Genomic DNA, 22,455 nt, shown 5'->3' with positions numbered 1-22,455 from the left:
AGTAAAAAAAAACCAACAACAACAATAGTTTTTAAGTGTTGTGTTGTGTCGATTGCTGGAGCGAGTAATAAGGGTCCGCTGTCATTATACAGTACGAGAGCAGCCTCTAGAGGCGAAATCACTAAAGCCTTATGGAGTTTGTTTTGACACCTGCACAGAGCGGGACACTTCAGATAATGATTTAAAACATAGATAATGAAACTGTATACAGGACACTACAGTACAGTACATGTTTTCATATCATTATAAAGTAATTCATTTGATGACTAGATGCAACATTAGAAGTATGTTTGCTGTCAAGGCTGAGATGATGCTCCAATTTTACACCAATGAAGTCCGTTTTCCTACATCTTGAAACTTTTAGTTTTATAAATGGGGTAATATTTGAAGGATGAACAAATAATATTTTGGTCACCACATTAAAAATAACATGATAATATTTGAGTTTTGAAGTGCTGGAAAAATATGTGAGACGTACTTGAAAGCATTTTACTATTCCTGCCAAATTTTCATGGTTGCAGTTAGTGTTACTACATTAAATCCATGGTGAATGTTGCTGATTTGTGGACTTAAAAGACTATAACTAGTTCATTCATGGCACAATGTTTCTCCTGGTTTCCACGCCAGCGCTGTCTGATCTAATTAGGGCTGCATCTAACGATTATTTTTGTTGTCGATTAATCTGTCGATTATTTCTTCGATTAGTCGACTAATCTAACGATTATTTTTCCGATTAATCTAATGATTAAGCTGATTTATCCATTGGCAAACTTTCCAATAAATAATAAGTACAACAATATATCAGCTGTATTTTGAAGAGGGTAGTGCATCTGTATATTATTTTAACATGAAATCTATGAATGATGACAAAAAAAAAAATTTTCAGAAAGGGTAATTGTCATTTTATTATGAAATATGCGAACAGGAAGCATTTTAAACTTTATTTTTAACTAATGGTACTATTTCATAAAATGTAAGATACACAGGCCTATTTAGGAAATGTGTTTACTATAGTCTGTTATTAATTACCGTAGTGGGAGTATGATTTACTCAATTAACTTGTCCGAAAATGCACTTGTGTTTATCTGCAAAAAGGTTCACATACACTAGATTGCAGCCTAGGCTACTGTTAATGTAAATATAACGTTAGTCGTTTGTTTTTAAAGTCTACATTAGAGACCTGCGCGGGACGGATTTCTCCCTTAATAATTCCTAAAAAGCTGACATCTCAGTTCATCGCGATCTCACAAATCTCTGTTATTATCAATGAAACTGGCTGCACAATGAATCTTTCATAATATCTACACTTTGTTTGCTATAATCAGATGATTTGCCAGTATGCAGAATTCAGCACTGAACAAAAAGTCAATTTTGAGCGGTGAGGGGATTCTATCTTAAATGCATCTGATTGGCGTTCAAGAAATCAACACATATGTCTGTGATTGGCTACATTGTTCAACGCTGCAAACATGTTATAAATAGATAGAGACTCTGGCCTGTAAATCGTTTCTATTTTGTTTTAGTTGTACTTGTTGCTTTTGTGCAACAGATGAATGACAATTTATTCGTTTTTTTAGATGTTCAATTTAATTCAATTCTCCCGCAACCACAATACGCTAAATTCGCAACTTTGGATGGAAACATAGCTGGTGACAAAAACACATGAAAGTCCAACCCAAATGTTTAATGTCACGATTGTTACCATCTATTTGCATTAGTTACATCTAGCTGGTAGCTTTTATGCATTCGTTATCCAGCGAAGTTGCATATTTAAAGCTAGTGATGTGAGAAAGCAAATCGATATGTTCATGCATGTTTAAATATGGCCATCTTTAAGCATATCTGTTTGTATGTATATGAAATGGTAACGCTTTACAATAAGAGTCCATTTGTAACATTAACTAAGGTTAATAAAAGTATTGTTCATTTGTTAATTTCAACATTTACTAACAACTTTAAAATGTAATAATTTATATCAGTTGATTAACCTGTTATCAGCCAGTGTGGGCCAACCTAGTTATTGTTATCAGTAGGGGTGTAACGGTTCACAAAATTCATGGTTCGGTTCGATACGGTACACTTGTGTCACGGTTCGGTATGTTTTTGATACAGCAAAAAGAAAGAAATGCCAGAGAAATTTCCTTGATTTAATTTTTTATTAAAACTAACATCATAAAGTATGATTTTTTTTTACTTTGAGCAATTCTGGAGCTATAATTGACTCTTCTTAGGAGCATATAAAACAAAACAGCTCCTTGGAAAAAATGAAATGTAATATTGTAGTAGTTATAAACAAAGGTTTATTTTAGTTCAGATTAACATTTGAGGGCAGCAATTGTATTCATAATGTCAAAATAAAACCGACGTAATGTTACTTGAAGGCATTATAGCCTACTATTCCTGCCAAACTTCCATGGTTACAGTTAGTGTTACTACAGTAAATCCATTCCACGGTGAATGTTGCTGATCTATGGACACTGGATAGTTCATTCATGGCACAATGTTTCTTCCAGGTTTCCACGTCCGCGCTGTTTGATCCGTTAATAACAGAGAAATGTGAATGTTTCTCACTAGATCTCGCAGCGATGTTATTACTGCTGTGGCGAATTCAAATGCTTTCTTTACTGGATCTCTTATTAGCGCTGTGTAGTAACAGTGTCGCATGATCACGATCGGCTCGCGCTGCACTGGTCCAAACTGATAAATGGTCCTTCAACCACACAATAACGATCAGTTTCGTTCCGCTTGCATCACGTTTGCCATTTGATGTTGGGCAATGTTGTGGTCGCGCCGGCGTCTCATTATGAGCGCGCTTGCCACACGCAACGCGCCTACATTTGAAATAACGAAATTTTGGCCGGCAGGAAAAATGGTCCAACGAACCGTTCGGTTTGAAAATGCGTACCGAAAACCGAACCGAAAGCCTCGTACCGAACGGTTCAATACGAATACATGTATCGTTACACCCCTAGTTATCAGTCAAATTCACTATCGGTCAACCTCTACAATAAATCTTACCATCTTTCTCGCTGGACTGGTCGTCATCTTTCTTTTTGTCCTTTTTCTTGACCTTTTGGTCTTTCTTGGCATCCTCATCACCTGATTAAAAATAAAACATATTCAGAAATAAGAGCCTGTGGATTAATGAATTCAAATATTTAACAAAAGCATGATCCTAAAAACAAAGTAATCATCCTTACAGGAACACACCCTTCAGAAAGCAATCATCTTCAGGAACACACCCTTATACAAATAAATATGCCAAACCCTCAAAGTTTCAATGGATGACAAAGCTAAATAGATCTTACCTAGTGGAGCTTTCAGGAACTTGCGCTCTATGCCCTGCTCTATCTGTGCCAGGGCCTGTGCCAAGTAGTGGACAATGTTACTGACAGGCTGTGGTGTGCTCACACTAGTGGACGTGACACTCTGACCCTCTGCCTTCAATTCATGCAGCCTAAACATAAGACACCATCAGTTGTCCCATTCGCAAACAGACTCGGCAGCAGCATCTGAACATAGAAGTAAAAATGCACAGATAACATATATTACAGTAAAATAACCTGTCTTTGACTCTGACGTGATTCTCATCCAACTCCATCGGCTCATCTTCTCCATTGATCAGCCCATTCTCTTTGGACTCCGGGTTTAGCAGTTCATAGTTCCCATTTTCCAGTGCGGCTTTCCATGAGTTTCTGTCCATCACCTTTCCAGGAATGAGAGGTGAAAAGAGGAGGAAAAAGACAGGTTGCTATTAACAAAGATCCAGATTAAACCACAGCAGGCTATAAAAAACGAAAATATACTGTGGAATCAACATACTTTAATTGCTCCTAGAGTTCCCTGATAGATGCGGTCCTCAATATCCAGTAGTAGATCTCTGAGACGGTTCTCCATGAAGCGCTCAGCAGGTACAGTGCTTTGTGGGTAAGACGGGCCAACTTTTGGCTTTACAGCAGTGACTTTGGTCTCTGATTCATCTGCACAATAAATTACATATATAAATCACATAGTACAGTATGTTAATGCTATCTGCAACAAACGTCACTATTAAAGTCACAGGGCACCAAACTTTATTTTAAAAAATAAAAAATAAATTAGGTCTCCACGATAATGCTTTATAAGTGTAAAATCTGTTTAAATTATATTTAAAAACTAACCAATATATGTTTCACATACATGTATTTCTTTCTGGGAAAAGCAAGATCACTATAACTTCTGAAAGTGAACAGCAGTGTTTTAGCATTAAATAAAAAGTAATGTCACAAATCTAACAATGTCATTTTAACATTAAATATTATGATTTATTTTTGTTATTTTGATTTATCTTTGTTATTAAAAATAAGAACAAAGAGGCAAATAGTGTAGGGATGCACGATATATCGGCCACCATATCGTTATCAGCCAATATATATGTTCATTGCCATTGGACAATGGCAATGTTCATTCAATGTTCTCATTATTGAACCAAAATTTGTCCGATATCTTAAAGCTGATAAATAATGGATTATTTCCTCCAGCTGAGACATAGTTCGCCATTATGGTTTTGAATTGATTTAAATATGATTGGAATCACTTTGAAAAGGAAAGTACAATTAAAGGGGTTAGATCATTCAAAAATGAAAATTACCCCATGATTTTACTCACCCTCGAACCATCCTGAACTTTTCTGGACCTGCAGATATCAATTACCTAGCAGCCTATGAAGGAGTGAGCCAGCTCTCAGATTTCATCAAAAATAGGTTTGGGTACCGAAACCCGGTTCCAATAGGGAACCGGTTCCGTCGTAAACGGTAGTATCGAGACCGAATAAGAACGCAACTTTCGGTGCCTGACTTTTTTCACCGCCCCCTATAAAACATCTCGCGGCACGAATGATCCAATAACAAAACATCTAAACAACATTAAATGATCAAAGTGCTCGTTGCCGCTGCGATCAGTGGCGCGGATACAGTGTTTTCTCTTGTGGCTCGCGCACACCTCACTTTCTTCACTCGGACGCGCGCTTCAATACGTTGCAGAGATCGATCTATTTATGAGGCGTCATCTATATGAGTATGTGTGCGGAGAGTTTGTGTGTGCGTGCAGTTTGTGTGTGCGTGCCCGCGTCTCAGATGAGTATGTGCGCGTGTGTTCGCGTCTCAGATGAGTATGTGCGCGAGTTTGTGTGTGTGTGTGTGCTCGCGTCTCAGATGAGTATGTGCGCGGAGAGTTCCGCGCATCTCGTGTGTGTAGAGTTTATGTGTGTGTGCGTGAGCGACTTTAGATGTGACGTTGTGCATTTCATATAGTTGGAGCATTCAACAGTATACATGTATGTGTGACTACTTAGTATATGTGTATGCAAGCGTTTTATGTGTGCGTGAATGAAGTTCGATTTAAGCCCTAGACGGCGCCTCATATCTATTCGTTCTGGTGAAATCACAAAATATAGCCTAATGCACACAAAGTGTCCCTGCTTGATATACAACCACTGATGAGCATAATCTGTTTAAAAAAACAACAACAAACAAACAAACAAAAAACTACGAATGCGGATTAGAACCCAAAACCTCTGACACTCTTGACTAAAGTTCAAGTTCAGCTGCAGTGTTCCTCTTCGGGTAAGTCTAGTATTTTAATGCCAACTGCAAATCTTGCATATCAAGTATGAAGTATATGAAGTATATTTATATGAGGCTATACTATGTGTGTTAAATATTTCTGCTCAGTGTCAGATATTTCTCTGTTTTGTAAAAGTCTATAATATATAATACGTAATATAATATATATATATATATATATATATATATATATATATATATATATATATATATATATATATATATATATATATATATATATATATATATATATATATAAATAATATGAGAAGACAAAATTTTGATCTTAACTTAAGTGTTTTCGGCTACATCAGTAGCCTTTTAAACGGCACATTTTTAATTTAATCAGAAATCAGAAAATCTTTTTCAGAAAACACACACAGGTATTATTTTTTTGATAAAGTGTGTGCGGTTTCATTTTCTTAAGTACCGGTTTAAGAACCGTTTAAGCACCGGAACCGTTTGAAAAATACCGAGTAGGTACTGGTATCGGATAAAACCCAACCAATACCCAACCCTAATCAAAAATATCTTAATTTGTGTTCCTAAGATTCCTAAGGTTGGAACAACATGAGGCTGAGTAATTACTGACAGAATTTTCATTTTTGGGTGAACTAACCCTTTAAGGCCAACGATTAAATGATTAATTGATTGTTAATTTAAAAGACGATCGATCATGGGAATTTGTGTAAATTGACATCCCTAATTCTGATATATCGTGCAGCCCTAAAACAATTAAATAAAACATTACTTAGCAACCTGGCTCCAAAATCCCACAGTACCTGAGTGACGGTAACGCTGAGCAGCGTTGCTATCCATCAGTTGAGTGATGCGCTGCTTCTCCTGCAGCAGAGTCTCTTTGAGGCCGCTCTCTCTGTGTCCACGAGGGTTCAGAGCCTCTATGAGCTGCTCCACCTCCTCAGGCATGCTGTAGAAGTACCACTGATTGGCCCGGTTAACTGGGGGTGAGGTGTTCTGCACCAGCTCCTCAGTGGTGGCATCTGTCTTAACTGCACTCTCAGCTGAGAAAAGCTCTTCCATTTTGGCTTCAGGAGTGGGGCGGGGCTCTAGCATGTCCTCTGTTAGGCCAAAGAAGTCATCCTCAACAAACAGTGCCCCGGCAGAAGGGAAAATCCAGTATCGGCGATAGAGGCGGTCTCGGCCGAGAGGTAGGATGTAGGTGCAGGCCATAGCCTTCTGAATGCGCTCCAGGAGTTCTTTCTCTTTGAGCTGCTGTTGCTGTAACTCCTCTGGGCTCAGACTGTCTTTCGTTTCAACCTCACAAACTTGTTTCTGATTTGGGCTGCCATTTGTTTTCTTTACTGGAAAATTTAAAAGAATATAGGAATACTATTAATATATGCTACAGAATTAGCATATGAACAACCATTATTCTTTAGGTTTTACATTTCACACATCAATTGAATGTTTTATTAAAAAAATTGTTTAGCTCATTTGATCTAAAAACCAAATCTTTTCTCTTTCAAGTAACTGATTATTGATCACAACAAGACCAAGAATGTGTCTTATGAAAGTAAACTGATGCGATACGCTGCTGATCATTTTAAGAGCAGGTACCTTTTTTAGATTTAGCTGGTTGCTCCTCCTCATCCTCTGTGTGTTGTTCAGCTTGACCTTCCTGACTCTCTGTGCTGGTGTCCATCTCTTCTCTACAACCAACAAACAGAAAGCTTCATCAAGCATGTGGACTGGAATATAAGCTGTGTCCCGAAACCCAGGGATTGAGAATGGATTATTGGTTCAGCTTACCCTGCCACATGGCCTCCATTTTTTGCCTCCTCTTTGAGTTTTTCATGTTTTTCTTTCAATTTCTGCTCCTGTTCCCTCAGCTTCTCCTCCTTTCTTTTTCGAACCCTGGAATATGGAGACTATTACCAACTACTAACAACTATTAATTTCGAAGCATAAAAATCTTTGGTGCTGATAGGTAGGTGCAGGTCTATGTAACGCTGTACCTCTCTGCAGCTTCCTCTCGCTCTCTGCGATGCTGTTCAGCTTTAAGTTCTCGCAGTTCCTGTTTGGCAGATCTCTGCTCGTCGGCATTGTCTTCTATAAAGTCTCTTGTGGAAACCAAAGTCAACAGCTTCCCACACAGAGAATGGAGGATCTTCAGTTTCTCTCCTGAACACACATTTGTAACAAAGTTATACACTTGCAAAATTGGAATATGGTGACTTTTACTTTAACTCATTTTACATCATACTGGCTTCTTTGTTTTATGCATTTATTTTTAATTTAATTTTTTTAGTTCAGGTCAATTTAAAATCAGAAACTAGGGCTGGGCGATATATCGATATAAAAAATATATCGATATATTTTTGAAATGCGATATGGGATTAGACCATATCGCATATATCGATATAGTTCAAATTTGCGCTGTGATCCTTGCTCCCCGCGCCTCCTTTTCCACTGTGCGTGCGTGATTAGAGTATGTTGTTATGAGAGGCGAATCATGACTACTTCAGAAAACCCAGCACAATAGGAACTACCAGGCAGTGACATAAGTGTACGCTGAGATAAAGTTTTTCACCTCAGAAAAACTGACTTTCTTGTCCTGTCAGCCGTTATCCTGTTCTCGTAGCGCACACTCTTCAATTGCACGCGCAAATGCGGCGGCGCGCGCGCTGTATCGCCTCACTGATCAAGTGCAAAAGAAACTACGAGCATGCAACGCCGTTATGTTGTAAATTACACGAAATAAAAGTAATGCAGGTAGTGTTGTCAAAAGACCCGGTACTTCGGTACCAAGTCGGTACTATTTTTTTTTAAACGTCACGGTACCAGGTTTTCTCAAACCCGGTACTTGATGCGCGTGCATGCCCGAAGCGCGTGCAGTTGCGTCCTCTTCATAAAAGCGCTGATGGCGATCGGCGGTGCTGCTGCTGATGTGGTGCTGATGTTTTTGCGCGTGCAGATACGTTATTTCAAATGGCGCGCGGCAAGCGCGCTCATAATAGAAGCGGCGCGCTCGCTTTTCCATGCGCGTTCATGGATGCATAGCAACGACAAACGCCACGGGAGTACAAACGCTTGTGGGAACTGCGCTCTCCATGACGACGAGGAAGTGTGACATAGGCCTATTAATTGATTTCTAGCCCTTGCATTAGCTTTACTACTAGATATATTTATGGAGATGAGAAATAAAAAGCCGTCATTAATATCAGTCCGTCAGAAAAGCAGTTCTAGTCTTATTCTTGGCTGGATAACTCTTAGCAGGTTTAAAAAGCCCTTTTAAAGTTAAATATGAATACAGATTTGGAATAAATAAAAGTATAGTCAAGTCAAATAAAACATATTTTATCTCCTGTATAGTTTGGTAATGCTACAATAAGATACCATTCATTAACATAACTTAATGCGTTATCTAACATAACACATTGAGTGAACAATATATTTTTACAACATTAATTAATGTTTGTGAATGTTATTTAATACAAACACTTGATTGGTCATGTTTGTTCACTTCATTCATTGTGCATTAAATAATGTTAACAGAAATAATGTTAACTTTTGATTTTAAAAATGTATTTTTAAATTAACCCCTAAAGGAGAATAATTGCGACAGTATATAACTAGGCTATTGTTTTTTTGTTAGGTCATTTTATCTTATGTTATCTAACAAATGGAATCTTATTGTAAAGTGTTTTTAATACTACAGTTTCCATCTTTGTAACTGTGATATACACTTTAATATAATTATGTAAATTTAATCTAAATTAAGCTTTGGTACCGAATTTGGTACCGAGAACCGTGGATTTTCACTGGTATCGGTACCGAATACTGAAATTTTGGTACCGTGACAACACTAAATGCAGGTATGATTTTCATTCTATTCACCAGGAGCAGTTTCCATGTTTCATTAACAGTTATTGTTAATATTGTGTATTCACCATGGTAACTGTCCTTTCCATATTAACCCCAAAATGCCACTATTTTTCTTTGTGTTATTTTTTATATTTTTAAATGACTGTAGTGGCTCATACCAACATTGTATTAACAAAAACTAGTTTGGGACTGCTATTTAATAACTTTAGCATAGGCCTAATGTTTATTTATTAGTACTAGTCTTTACTATTAGTCATATTCTTACAATTTATGTTATATATGTATATGTATGTATGTATATATTAGAGGTGGGCATAGATTAATTTTTTTAATCTAGATTAATTTTGAAATTAATCTAGATTAATCTAGATTAAAATGGCTCATTTGAATTCTGCCGAAGGCATTCAGAATATGTGTGCTACCCAAATAATGACTATAAAAGTAAGTCTTTGAGAACGGGTTTCTCAAGCCAGGTGGCGCATTAGACCAGGGGCTCATCTCCTGTTTCCAAAATGCATCACAAACTGCTTGAGAAAGCTGTTCTACTCAGACTGTAAAAGGTTACTACTGTACTGTTACCGTCCGTAGGCAACATTAGGTAGGCCTATGTTATTATCAACTACTATAGGCTATCAATTAGGGATGGGCGATATGGCATAAAATCCATATTGTGATATACATTGCAGCCTCTTGCGATAACGATATATATTATAATAAAACTATTTCAGAACAGGTTACACAGACCCATGCTAAACACCTGTTAAATGTTTTTTTTTTTTTTTTTTTAAAGGGTGTATGTAGTTTTGAGAACAAATATTGTCTAAAACTGTAAGTATACAACATCATTTTGCAGATAAATAAAATTTAAGTACACTAGCTGCAGAGACTTAAGTAGGTCTAATGTTTATTATGGCTTGGAGCTTATGAAACCCCAAATTTAAAATTAGAATATTGTCTAACTGATGTCTTTTCAGTTAAAAAGAAACACAACAACGATTCTTAAAATCGGGCGCAGACAGAGATTATGTGCTACACCACGATATATTGGGAATAATACGCGCGCGCTGATATTCAGTGATATCATGTTTCGTTTTGAATTTGAGGTGGTAGAAGCGATTAGTCGTGTGTTAACTTACCGAACTGTTAGGCTACCCCACACACTCTGTCTATGTAGTTTGCTGCTGCTCGTCGGACGGCTTAAATCCAAACCAAGTCCAAATAATGTATGTTGCACCGATCTTTTTCACCAGCTTTCACTTTCAGCCGTGTTTACTTAAGATGACGACGAATATGATGCGTTGCAGCCGGGTGTACCTCGCGGCCGCGAGTAGATTGCGTCATCATAGCTTGTGTAGTATAGAGCCAGCTCCCAACCCAACTTTGAGAATAGATTAATGGCGATATTTTTTTTCATCGCGCGATAAGAGTCTCGCGTTAACGCAGCACGTTAACGCCGATAACGGCCCACCACTAGTATATATATAGGCAAATTATAACATGTTTACACAAAATTTGTTTATAGCCTATATATATTGAATGTAAACTTTGATAATCATAATTAATAAATCGCAATTACAATTCGAAGGGAATAATCGGCAATTATGATTTTTGTCATAATCGTGCAGCCCTAACTTAGGTGAAGAAACCTGTTTATTATTTATTAATTTGATTTTGCAACTGTTCACTGAAATAGTTGGTTTCAATAAAACTACTTGTGACGTAATATTTGGCTTTGACTGAACATTTTCTCTCACTTTGCGGAAAAAAATATCGGGATATATATCGTATATCGATATTCAGCCTAAATATATCGCGATATGACTTTTGGTCCATATCGCCCAGCCCTATCAGAAACATCTCATTTAAATTTTTTCCACAAACATCTACAGTTTGGAAATATTATTGTTTGTTGAATAACAAGACACAAAGTCAAACACAAAGGATGAAAATTAAAAGAAATAAACACTCACCAGGCAGCAGGTCATAGACAGCAGTGCAGGATAGCTTTTTGAGCAGGAACTGGTTTGACAGACGCAGCTCCACACAGGGGTCATCTGTGGAGCCAAACCCCCCCTGTTTCTGATAGCGGAACTTTGCACTGGTTGAGCTGCAGTCTGCCCCCGAGGACAGGATGTGCAGCCTCAGAATCTCAGAGAGCGTACAGCTGTCCAGATCCAACTGCTTCAGACTACAGCCTGTGCAGACAAATGGAAGAAACATGGAGGTTCACTAGATGTTTGAATTTACAGCAATTTTAAATTATAACTGTCAGTACAAACATATTTCAGGGCACATTGTCTGACCTTGGTACAGTTGTGGCCAGGCAGCAGCAAGAGATGCCACAGCGCTGATGGCAGACTGTGTGGGGTCAGCATCATCCTCCAGAGCTTCACTCAGATCTGAGAATGAGAAAACAGTCAAAAACACCTGGCTCACTATGGTACTGAAGGTAACTAACATAACACCTGAACTTTCAGTAGTCGTAAATCAATATCAGTGAACTAATTAGCTGCAATTTGGCACTTAAAGTACTGACACTGGACTAAGCGAATGCTATAACCAGTGTAATTGGAGCGCACATGTTGAGCCCAAATATTGAGTATACAGTGGGATTTAATTTCGACCTTGAAATCAATTAAGTATATTGATCATAATCAATATAGACTTCATATGATAAAATAATTTTTTCACAATTCTGAACAAGACCGCTTGTGTAGTTTCTATTATAAATTAGTTGTTACCTCTGCCACTCTGACCTTTTGTGTCTGTTTCCGCCACTTGGTCTTTAGCCACTTCCTCCTGTTCCTCTGCCAGAGCCTGGAATATGGCCGAAAGAAAGAAGAAGAGCAATTCACAGAGCGGACCCTCAGGATCACAGCCCACTACGGCCTCCTCCAGAACCTCTGTAAACAGCAACAACCCTCATGAGGAACATTCAAAAATGATAAATTAAAAGAAAATTTGTAAGCTAGAATATATTTAGGGCACTCGGGCTAGATCTATCAGTGAACAAGAAAGACCTAATATTCTAAAAATATCCCATGGTGTATTGTGTTAATGAGCAGCCAGGAAGTATATCTTACCAAGTGTTACACCATCAGGGAACTCATCATTTAGATCAAACAGATCTCCAAATGCATGCAGAAACTCAAGAACCATCAGAGCATCTCCAAAAAGCTCTGGAGGAAGACGTGTCTTTACTGGAAGTGGTTTTGGCAGCTCCTGAAGACAGGCAAATTTAAAAACAGTGTTTAGTCTGCTGTTTATGTATGTGCCAACACAGAGTTCTCAGAAAGAATGCTTACCTTTAGGTCATCACACTCCATGTCCTCTCGAGGTTTGTTCCATAACTTCAGTCGTTCTGCATATTTTTTCTTTTCCTCCTTTAGCTTCTCTCGTTCCTGAAGCACATCACAAAGAGATGATTATGGAATCAGATTTAGTAAACAACTTATAAAAGTAGAACAGATGCAATAATTAATAGCATATAACAAAAGATAAGCATTTAAAAGAATAATATTTAGACAATGTATGTAGGACCAAAAAGCAGGACTGGAGATGAGATGTGCACAGAGAGAGAAAAAAAAGTTCTTCCAACTCACCCTCTCTTTCTCGATCTTCAATCGTTCCTTCACCTCTTTCCGCTTCTGTTTCTCCTCTTCTAGTATCCTCTTCATCTCCTCTCTCTTTTTTTCCTTGTCCTCTTTTTCTTTCTTTTTGGCCCCTATTAGATCTTCTCTTTCTTTCTTGAATTTTTCTTGATAATGCAAGCCATGCAAAGAAACAGCGAATTTCAGGGCTTGAAATTAACTTTTAATACCATGTAGCACTATATATATATATATATATATATATATATATATATATATATATATATATATATATAGTGGTGGGCCGTTATCGGCGTTAACGTGCTGCGTTAACGCGAGACTCTTATCGCGCGATAAAAAAAATATCGCCGTTAATCTATTCTCCAAGTTGGGTTGGGAGCTGGCTCTATACGACACAAGCTATGATGACGCAATCTACCCGCGGCCGCGAGGTAAACCCGGCTGCAACGCATATTCGTCGTCATCTTAAGTAAACACGGCTGAAAGTGAAAGCTGGTGAAAAAGATCGGTGCAACATCCATTATTTGGACTTGGTTCGGGTTTAAGCCGTCAGACGAGCAGCAGCAAACTATACTGTGTGGGGTAACAGTTCGGTAAGTTAACACACGACTAATCCGTTCGACCACCTCAAATTCAAAACGAAACATGATATCACTGAATACCAGCGCGCGCGTATTATTCCCATTCCAATATATCTTAGTGGTGTAGCACATAATCTCGATTTTAAGAATCGTTGTTGTGTTTCTTTTTAACTGAAAAGACATCAGTTAGACAATATTCTAATTTTAAATTTGGGGTTTCATAAGCTCCAAGCCATAATAAACATTAGACCTACTTAAGTCTCTGCAGCTAGTGTACTTACATTTTATTTATCTGCAAAATTATGTTGTATACTTACAGTTTTCCACAATATATGTTCTCAAAACTACATACACCCTTTAAAAAAAAAATACATTTAGCAGTTGTTTAGCATGGGTCTGTGTAATCTGTTCTGAAATGGTTTTATTATAATATACTGTATATCGTTATCGCAAGAGGCTGCAATGTATATCACAATATAGATTTTAGGCCATATCGCCCATCCCTAATTGATAGCCTATAGTAGTTGATAATAACATAGGCCTACCTAATGTTGCCTACGGACGGTAACAGTACAGTAGTAACCTTTTACAGTCTGAGTAGAACAGCTTTCTCAAGCAGTTTGTGATGCATTTTGGAAACAGGAGATGAGCCCCTGGTCTAATGCGCCACCTGGCTTGAGAAACCCGTTCTCAAAGACTTACTTTTATAGTCATTATTTGGGTAGCACACATATTCTGAATGCCTTCGGCAGAATTCAAATGAGCCATTTTAATCTAGATTAATCTAGATTAATTTCAAAATTAATCTAGATTAAAAAAATGAATCTATGCCCACCTCTAATATATATATATATATATATATGTATGCGTGTGTGTGTATGTACGTATATAATCCCCGATGTTACAGTGTTCAGCAGCACACCGATTACATCACTTGTCCATCACTCCACCGTCATTTAGATTTGTTTATGGTAATAAAAATCATTTTGGCTTCAAAGCCAAATGTAAAAGCACCTATATGGCAATTCTTTGGATTTAAACCCAGTGCTAATAGGGAACCTGCAAACCGGCAATCTGTAAAGGCCCTGTTCCAATTGGCACACTTAACATGTACTTTCGGTCTTGTGGACTTAAAGGGTTAGTTCACCCAAAAGTCGCTTTATAAACTTAAGATTGAGCCACTGTAGTCACTTGGACTATATTAACGATCTCTTTAATGCATTTTCTGGGCCAGCAAGTTATAGTGTCTTAGAAGCCTATTGAGGAGTGAGCCAGCTCTCAGATTTAATCAAAAATATCTTAATTTGTGTTCCGAAGATGAACGAAGGTCTTACGGGGTTGGAACAACATGAGGGTGAGTAATTACTGACAGAATTTTCATTTTTGGGTGAACTAACCCTTTAAAAGTGACAAACTAATAAAACCCATTTCCAGCCTTTGCTTGGGCTGAACAGATTTAATGTCTTGCGTGTGTTCGGAAAGTTGCAGTGATGGAAACAGTGACAATTTAAGTTGGGTTGGAAGGGAGTAAAGCCTGTGTTTAGGCTATTAAGGAAAAGTAATTTTGCCAAAGAAGAACCTTTACTTTAAATAAATGTTGATTTTAAAGACAACACTGAGAATTAGAATAATTGTAATGCGACGGTCGGGTGCAGATATCTAAATGGGAGAAAATCATAGGGTTCGGGTGGATGATTTGGAGGTGACTTTAGAGCTGATCCATGCATCTCTAGTGTGGATTCAGAGGCAAACGCAGTGTTACCTGCAACCTTAGTCCCACAGGCTTTACAGTGAATTTGGGCCATTTTCATAGCAGAGCCACTCAAATTATTTGATCACCATCACCAACCTCAGGAGTTACATTATCTGTAACTTTAGGTGGCGTACAAAATAAATCTGTGTTCTTTTCATCTTCTCTCTTCAGCTCTTCACATTTTGCGCACTAGTTAGCTCAGCCATGAGACAACAGAGCGCTGTGAAATCGATTTACAGCTAATATTAACCAACCTAAAATTGCCATTAAAGTTAAGAACGTAAAGATGAATTGTAATTGGTTATGTGATAGAACGGTGGACCGGTCACTGATATCAGCTCACAGCAGGCACATACTGTGCAGTAGTGATTAGCAAACGTTTTGTAGGGAAATGAAAACGATTACAACAATTATTTGCACTCACACAAATGCTCCCAAAAATATTTTTGAGGTTGCACACATTCAATTTCAGGAACATATGCAAAAAAAAATGTTTTTAAACTTCGAGCCTAGGAATTGAAGTCGTTTACCCCATGACTACTAGATACATTTTCATGTGTAACATGTATTTTGCATTTTAAACTTACCCATGGCCATCATTTGTTCTTTCTGCTGCATCAATTTTAACCTCTCCTCAACATAATTCATCTAAAATTGGAAAACAAATACTCTTCAGAGAAACACTATTTAAAACTGCATATGTCAAAAACTTTACACCAGACAGTTTTTTTAATGACATGTCATGCTTGTAATAGCCTGAATTAAGATGGCCTAGGCAAAATTCTAATTGTAAACAAACATGTAAGCAGACAATAAGACAAACCTCTGTTGGAGAGGCATCATTTGGACGGCGACCCCTCCCCTTCCCTGGTGGACTGAAGGCAAACACTGGGGGCTCGTCCGGGAAGAAGTGGGAGAAATCTTGTTCAGCTAACTTATATTTTACAACTGTAGATGGCTGGAAAGAATAACAGCAACCAGAGAGAGAGAGAGAGAGAGAGAGAGAAAAACAAACATTAAAATTGAAATAATTAAATCAGGCAAACTGGACAACTGCAGTCCAAAACAATTACTACATTTTGATTTTACCTTCAGTCTGACGGTCCCGTTAATTAGTTCACAGTGCTGTTTAAGAAGAAGCTTCAATCTGTCTCGACTAAAAATGTTCTTCTTACGACTATAGGAAGGAACAACAAGGGAAAAAAATTGCAAGTCATTTTTTTAACAACTTTACAATCTGAGTAACAAGCAAGAGAAACAAACAGAGTTTATTCATGAATCTTTCTCTAGTGTAACTCACTTAATCTGAGCAGCTTTTGTAACAAATGGTTCACAACCCTCTGGGCTGACAGGTTGAACTCTGTATTTAAATGAAGATGGACTGGTGGGTTTCTTCTTCTTGCTTTAGACAACAAAGCATAAAACACACAATTTATTTAAAAATGAATTCAAGGATACACATATGAAGCATTTAATAGAAAGGCAGTTCTGAACACTGACCCACTAGATGGTGTTTTGGGAGAAGTGACTGTGGGCTCTTCATCACTGTCACTGATCACAATTGAATCACCCTCTATGCGATGTTTGGCATGGCCGTTGGCTGGGCCGTTGGAATGGGGAGGAGTAACTTCTAATATTTTGCAGGGTTGCCTGCTGAACACCGAAACATTAAAATAAATTAAACAAATCTGCATACAAAATGTTAAGTCCAAAAGAAGTGTGAACCAAGTGATCTGAAAAAGAACTAGAATGGAAATGGGACAAAATGTTAGCCTTAGCCTGAGAACCAGAAAACTACCTCAAAATACTACAAAAAGTAGGTACAGATAAAAAGTTAATAACCTTTAAAGAGTGGTTCATAAAGAAACTGTGAAAAATGTGAGGCTCCATCACTCCCAAAATAGTCATTTATATATTGAATTCTTTCTTACTATGTGAAAACAGCTGTAAATTATAATTATCCTAAATGTAGAGAACACATCACTACTTGCAAAGCAATATAGCAATTTCTTCAAGACCAGCCACTTTCAACCTAGAATAGATAAACTCCACCAACCACCAATACAGGATTGGGTGTGATCTATTTGACTGACTGAGACAGCAAGACTCAGCCAGACACAGACAGCAGTCTTCCTACTTATCTTCCAAAAAAAAAAAAAAAAAAAAAAAATTCCCCCTCCACCCTGTCTACCAGTGGGGCTCAATTCTGCCTCACGTCTGGTTGTCTCTGCACGCTCTGATGATGTCTGGGGCAACTCCTTGCACCAGTTCATCCAATCGGAAGGATTCTCTTAGCTCCACCCATTCACTTTATGTTATCTCCAAATAGCAAGGTCAGCTCGTGTTGGCTGACTCTGATCCTTTCCTAAAGGACAGAGCTCAGATACACTTTCCTTTAACAAGCAAGTTTCCATTCAGGATCAGGCTTACAGCGCAGTCTTTGTTATTATCTCTGGACTGATAATTGTTCAGGGTTGTCATTTTTCTTTTCTAAGACTTGATAATGTACTGCACACAGAGCTGGCAAAGACATATAGAGCTCCAAATACGCTTTGTCCAGAGGAGGCAGGCGAGGGTGTAGACACACTGACATCTGGGTGTTTCTCTTCTGTTAAGCCATGGTCTGTTCTAAACAGTACTTTATACAGGGCTATTGTTCATCACCATTCACATACTTTCTTTTCAACACAATTGTGGCTCATCTGCATAATGGTTGTTTTCTTCCAGTAAAAACAAAACATTGAAGTCAACTGTTGTCATTAAATTATTTTGCAATTCAAAAGACAGATTTAACCATTATCAAAATGAGTAAATGGACTAGAGAGGGGAATCTCTATGCACCTCAGAATTCTATTTGATTACGATTCAGAAGGCTCCGATGTGATAAAACGATTATTTAATGCATCTTTTTTTCTATACAAGATTTATTTTTTCTCACTGTGGGTGGGAATCTTTAGGCACCCACAATCCGATTCGATGCGACCATTCGATCCCAAAACGATTCTTCATCTGCATTTTTATTTTCTTAATAAAATGAAATAATAAAATAAAATAAACTTTTGTTTTCCGACTTTAAATCTTTATTTATTAAATGTTTTAATTACTTGTGTAATTATAAAGTACTTAATAAAATAATGACAAATTAGCCTATAAATTGCATTAAAACAATTGTATGTTAAGCATACAAGCAAAGAGTAAATAATAAAGAAGAACAAAGAAACATTACAACCAATAAACAGAGTGTTTTCTAGTAGTGGTAAACGATGCCTTCGTAGAGCATTTTGAGGGGAAAACACTGAAATACCAGCAGGCGAGTCTGCACATTGTAAGTAGTGCTGCAACTAGGCATAATCAATAAAATCGATTATTATCAATAACGACAATAATCGACAACGAATTTGATTATCAATTAGTCGTGTCTGAGTGCTGTGAATCGTTGAAGAGAGATTCGTGATGCATCTTAGTATCTATTTTTTTAGAACAGTTCTTACTCTAAAATCAGATTCAGAGACTGAATCTTTAGTACCACACAAAAAACATACAGCGCGGCCTAGGGCTGGGCGATATGGCAAAAAAAATTAAATCTTGATTTTTTTCAGAAGGATCGACCAATTCACATTTTTTTTCATTTTTAAAGTTTAACAAGTCAACTTAAAAATTTAACTACAATATGACTGAAGTAACATTTCCCTTATTAACCATCTGGTTAAAAAAAAGTTATATTCCAAGTGCACCACACCTGTAGTGATCAACATGGTGTAAATGTAAAACTAATGACTTGCTATTTGTTAAATATTTTTGCATATGTGTCACAAATAATTGTTGTAATCGTTTTCATTTCTTTACAAAACGTTTGCTAATTACTGCCCAGTATGTGCTTTCTGTGAGCTGACACATACCTTTGCAGAAAAAATGCATGAAATATGAAGGCAAATATTGTACAAAATTATCTTAAACATATCCTATACACTCTGTATTCTATACAGATATATATATATATATATATATATATATATATATATATATATATATATATATATAGAGAGAGAGAGAGAGAGAGAGAGAGAAATATTAATAATAATAATAATAATATAAAAATTTTAAAAGCTAAATATTTCTTAGCCAAAAAGAAATAGCAATAAATAACACCAGTAATAGGCTATTTTTAACAGCAAATGCTTTTTAAAATCAGAAAATAACAGCACCTTTCAATCTGTCACCATCATGCAAACATGAAATATCAAACATAAAGTAGTTCTTTACAGGTTTTTGCATTCCATTACGCTATTTTTCCTGTTGTTTTACTGTTTGGCGGACGTGTTTGGCTGTGATTCATGTTGATGAGTTATGAGTAACAACAATATCTCACCTGGTACCAGAGCGACTGACAACATCCACAATCTCTCCGGGAAAGAAGCGGTCTTTGACATAGGCATACACATCATCACATATCTCATGCAGGCGTGAGCGGTGCGTAAGTGCTGTCAGGTGCAGGAGGGGGATGACCAGGGAATTGGAAAAGTTCTGAAGATTGAGTCTGGCTTTCCTCTCGCTGTCCAGAGCCTCCTGGTAGGTCAGGCCAGCCTTCCCCGTCACCGCACAGCTCCACACCAGGCTGTTACACAGAATGGTCCTCTCAAAGAATTCACTGTAAAAACAAAATCACAATGTGTAATGTTGTTATTAACTAGCCTAACACCTTTACCGTTTACAGAGATTAACATATTGCTCACAACTGACTAATCAACTTGACAAAAAGTTCATGTTTTGGGGAAAACAAAAAAACAGAGTGGAGAAATTTACCCAAAATACATCTATTTGTTCTAAAAAAAAGAAGGTAGAATAGCAAGAGGTAGGTTACAACTGTACTTCGGTTTCTTTGCGGGGACACAACCTGCTATGTCTATCGGCTCGCTTTCGGGTTAAATTTTCTGCGACTGCGCAACTGGGTTATAGGTTGCCAGGTTGAGGTGACAAACGGGTTGAAATTGTATATGGTGTGAATACGGGAGATTTACGGGAAAATACTAATACGGGAGGACGGCGGGAAAGAAGGGTAAAATACGGGACTTTCCCGGCCAAAACAGGATACTTGACAGGTATGGACTTATGACATGTAGAATCAATGCAATAGCAAAAAACAAACAAAAATCAAGCTTTCTGAACAACACTGTAACGGTGCAAAGCTATTTCGTCTCTCTTGATCTCATCTAAAATTCCCATAATAAATGTTATTCACTTCAAAGTTTTACTATTACTTGAAATGGGCAACAATGCAAATCTTTTGATTTATTTCTAAACAGTTAGAAGCCAAAACTTATTGATGGTTATTTATAGTAGTAAAAGCTCTAACAAACACACTATCTTTATCCCATTCAAACTCAGGTGAGAAATGTGTATCTTAACAATAAGACAGAAACTCCACAAAAAACATGAATATACCATTTATATTTCAAAATAACTCTGCAGAATTAACAATATAACTAATAATTAACAAATAAATAAAGTGATAAAAAAAAAAAATCAGTTATTGGACAGTTGATCTTAAAAAGCAATATCTGCCAATAGCACACCTTAGGATTTATCTCCAAGTAACTGTTAGTTAACTAATAGCCATAACTCAGTAAACAGACCTAATGATAGTTGATTCTAAATGGTAATCTGCATCCTACCTCCTAAATAAACCTCACATGAAAATTGATCAAGACGAATGACAACTTTCCAAGAGCTGTTGACAGATGACATATTTGCCTTCTTCAAGATCAAAACTAAAGACAATCATCTAGACCAGTCCAATTAGTTGGTCATCTTAATATTTCCCATTCCAGCCTCATATAACAAGCAAGTTAATTCCCCAAGGCCTGATAACAAGTGGCATCAACATAATAATGGGAAAAGCAGTAAAACTCCTGCCTCTAATGGCCAAATACACCAACAATAGCAGCGACCACGTTTCAAGCAACAACATCCTGTGTGTGGATGAGACCTGTCCCATCCCCGCTAACAACCCCAAAAACACCCGACCAGGGGTTTTCCTGTGGACATCCCATCCGCGATGAGACACTATGTAAGCCTTTAAAACAAATCGAGAAATAGGTTTAATAATTATTTCCCTCAGTCTGGTCTATATATCGTGGTTTAGTTGGCTAAACTAAGCTAACTAACTAGCAACCAACTCTGTTAGCGAAGGCCTCCAAACTGACACCTGCCGGGTGTATGAAGGGGGAAAAACTGAACTCTTGATAAATACAAGGTTATTTCACACCAGGGGTGGTGGATTATGGGTACATCTGGTTTAAAATAGCAAACTAAGATGGAATGTAGGTTGGTAGTTATTTTAATAATGAAAAACAAAACTTTAAAGCGGGCTGTCACTACTGTTGTTAGTTTCTGGAGCTTCTTCTGTTGTTGGCTGGCATCAAAGGGGAAGTTGAAATGTACAAGCAGGAAAATAATAAAAAATCTCTTACTCGTAGGTCCTGAAGATTTCGTGTGTGAATTTACAGAGGAAGACTTCTTCATCGGGTCTGATATCAGCGGGCGGTTTCTGCCTCACGAACGGCTTTTTATGGAGAAGCGGCATCTTTTCTTTCTCTTTATCTTTCTCGGAGACTTTCAAAAACAACACACACAAAAAAAGACAATCAGAAAGTGAGATGATGTCAAATTAAGGAGAATCCATTAAAAGTCAGACTGTGAAATTTGTCGAAATCGGTTAAAATGAAACCGTTAGGATTTCAAATGTAAAAAAAAAAAAAAAAAAACGATATATTCTTCAGTCTTTGTTAATGACACGCGCTTCCCGGGTGACGTTCAAAATCCAGCCCACATGTTTAGCCGTTTTATTCAACCCGAATATAAAGCACACGCTTGGTTACTATATATCAAACTAGTCTGATACATAGACGACTAAAGATGATATTTACCAAATCTATGATGTAAAAAGGATAATCGGCTCCGGAAGGGAAAGAAAAACACAAGAGTATCAGAGTATGTCCCACTTCTCCGAGCGGGGGATATTAAGCGTGTTGACGACAAGTTTTGATCCGCTCTAGTTCACT

The 22,455-nt window shown here is 37.4% G+C and overlaps 1 protein-coding gene and 1 long non-coding RNA gene across 10 annotated transcripts in view; one reads left to right on the top strand and one right to left on the bottom strand.

Annotated features, from left to right (window-relative positions):
- The window catches only part of baz1a (bromodomain adjacent to zinc finger domain, 1A), a 28,114-nt gene extending 5,659 nt beyond the window's left edge, over window positions 1-22,455 (bottom strand). For 2 of the 8 annotated variants that reach the window (XM_082142287.1, XM_082142288.1), the window contains exons 1-22: window positions 22,321-22,455; window positions 21,865-22,006; window positions 19,764-20,042; window positions 16,895-17,047; window positions 16,695-16,796; window positions 16,484-16,571; window positions 16,218-16,352; window positions 15,982-16,042; window positions 13,052-13,206; window positions 12,755-12,850; window positions 12,533-12,671; window positions 12,191-12,352; window positions 11,753-11,848; window positions 11,420-11,644; window positions 7,580-7,745; window positions 7,374-7,478; window positions 7,182-7,273; window positions 6,386-6,925; window positions 3,823-3,980; window positions 3,564-3,706; window positions 3,309-3,457; window positions 3,019-3,099 (exon numbers count right to left, since the gene is read on the bottom strand). In XM_082142287.1, coding sequence (XP_081998413.1) covers window positions 3,019-3,099; window positions 3,309-3,457; window positions 3,564-3,706; window positions 3,823-3,980; window positions 6,386-6,925; window positions 7,182-7,273; window positions 7,374-7,478; window positions 7,580-7,745; window positions 11,420-11,644; window positions 11,753-11,848; window positions 12,191-12,352; window positions 12,533-12,671; window positions 12,755-12,850; window positions 13,052-13,206; window positions 15,982-16,042; window positions 16,218-16,352; window positions 16,484-16,571; window positions 16,695-16,796; window positions 16,895-17,047; window positions 19,764-20,042; window positions 21,865-21,977 — 3,238 coding nt within the window. In that variant the 5' untranslated portion in view covers window positions 21,978-22,006; window positions 22,321-22,455. The remainder of the gene's footprint in view (window positions 1-3,018; window positions 3,100-3,308; window positions 3,458-3,563; window positions 3,707-3,822; window positions 3,981-6,385; window positions 6,926-7,181; window positions 7,274-7,373; window positions 7,479-7,579; window positions 7,746-11,419; window positions 11,645-11,752; window positions 11,849-12,190; window positions 12,353-12,532; window positions 12,672-12,754; window positions 12,851-13,051; window positions 13,207-15,981; window positions 16,043-16,217; window positions 16,353-16,483; window positions 16,572-16,694; window positions 16,797-16,894; window positions 17,048-19,763; window positions 20,043-21,864; window positions 22,007-22,320) is intronic. The other 6 variants (XM_082142290.1, XM_082142291.1, XM_082142289.1 and 3 more) reach the window with 3 other exon arrangements.
- On the top strand, window positions 7,760-11,390 carry LOC309478717. 2 transcript variants are annotated; one of them, XR_014199071.1, is made up of 3 exons: window positions 7,760-8,336; window positions 9,440-10,591; window positions 10,624-11,390. It is a non-coding gene; the product is annotated as an uncharacterized lncRNA (long non-coding RNA). The 2 variants fall into 2 exon arrangements; XR_014199072.1 differs by having other exon boundaries at window positions 7,765-8,336; window positions 9,440-9,757; window positions 10,924-11,370.

This window comes from Leuciscus leuciscus (assembly GCF_965113295.1).
Source record: "Leuciscus leuciscus genome assembly, chromosome: 17".
In the NCBI taxonomy this organism is placed as follows: Eukaryota; Metazoa; Chordata; class Actinopteri; order Cypriniformes; family Leuciscidae; genus Leuciscus; species Leuciscus leuciscus.
This window is presented reverse-complemented; position numbering and strand designations above follow the sequence as displayed.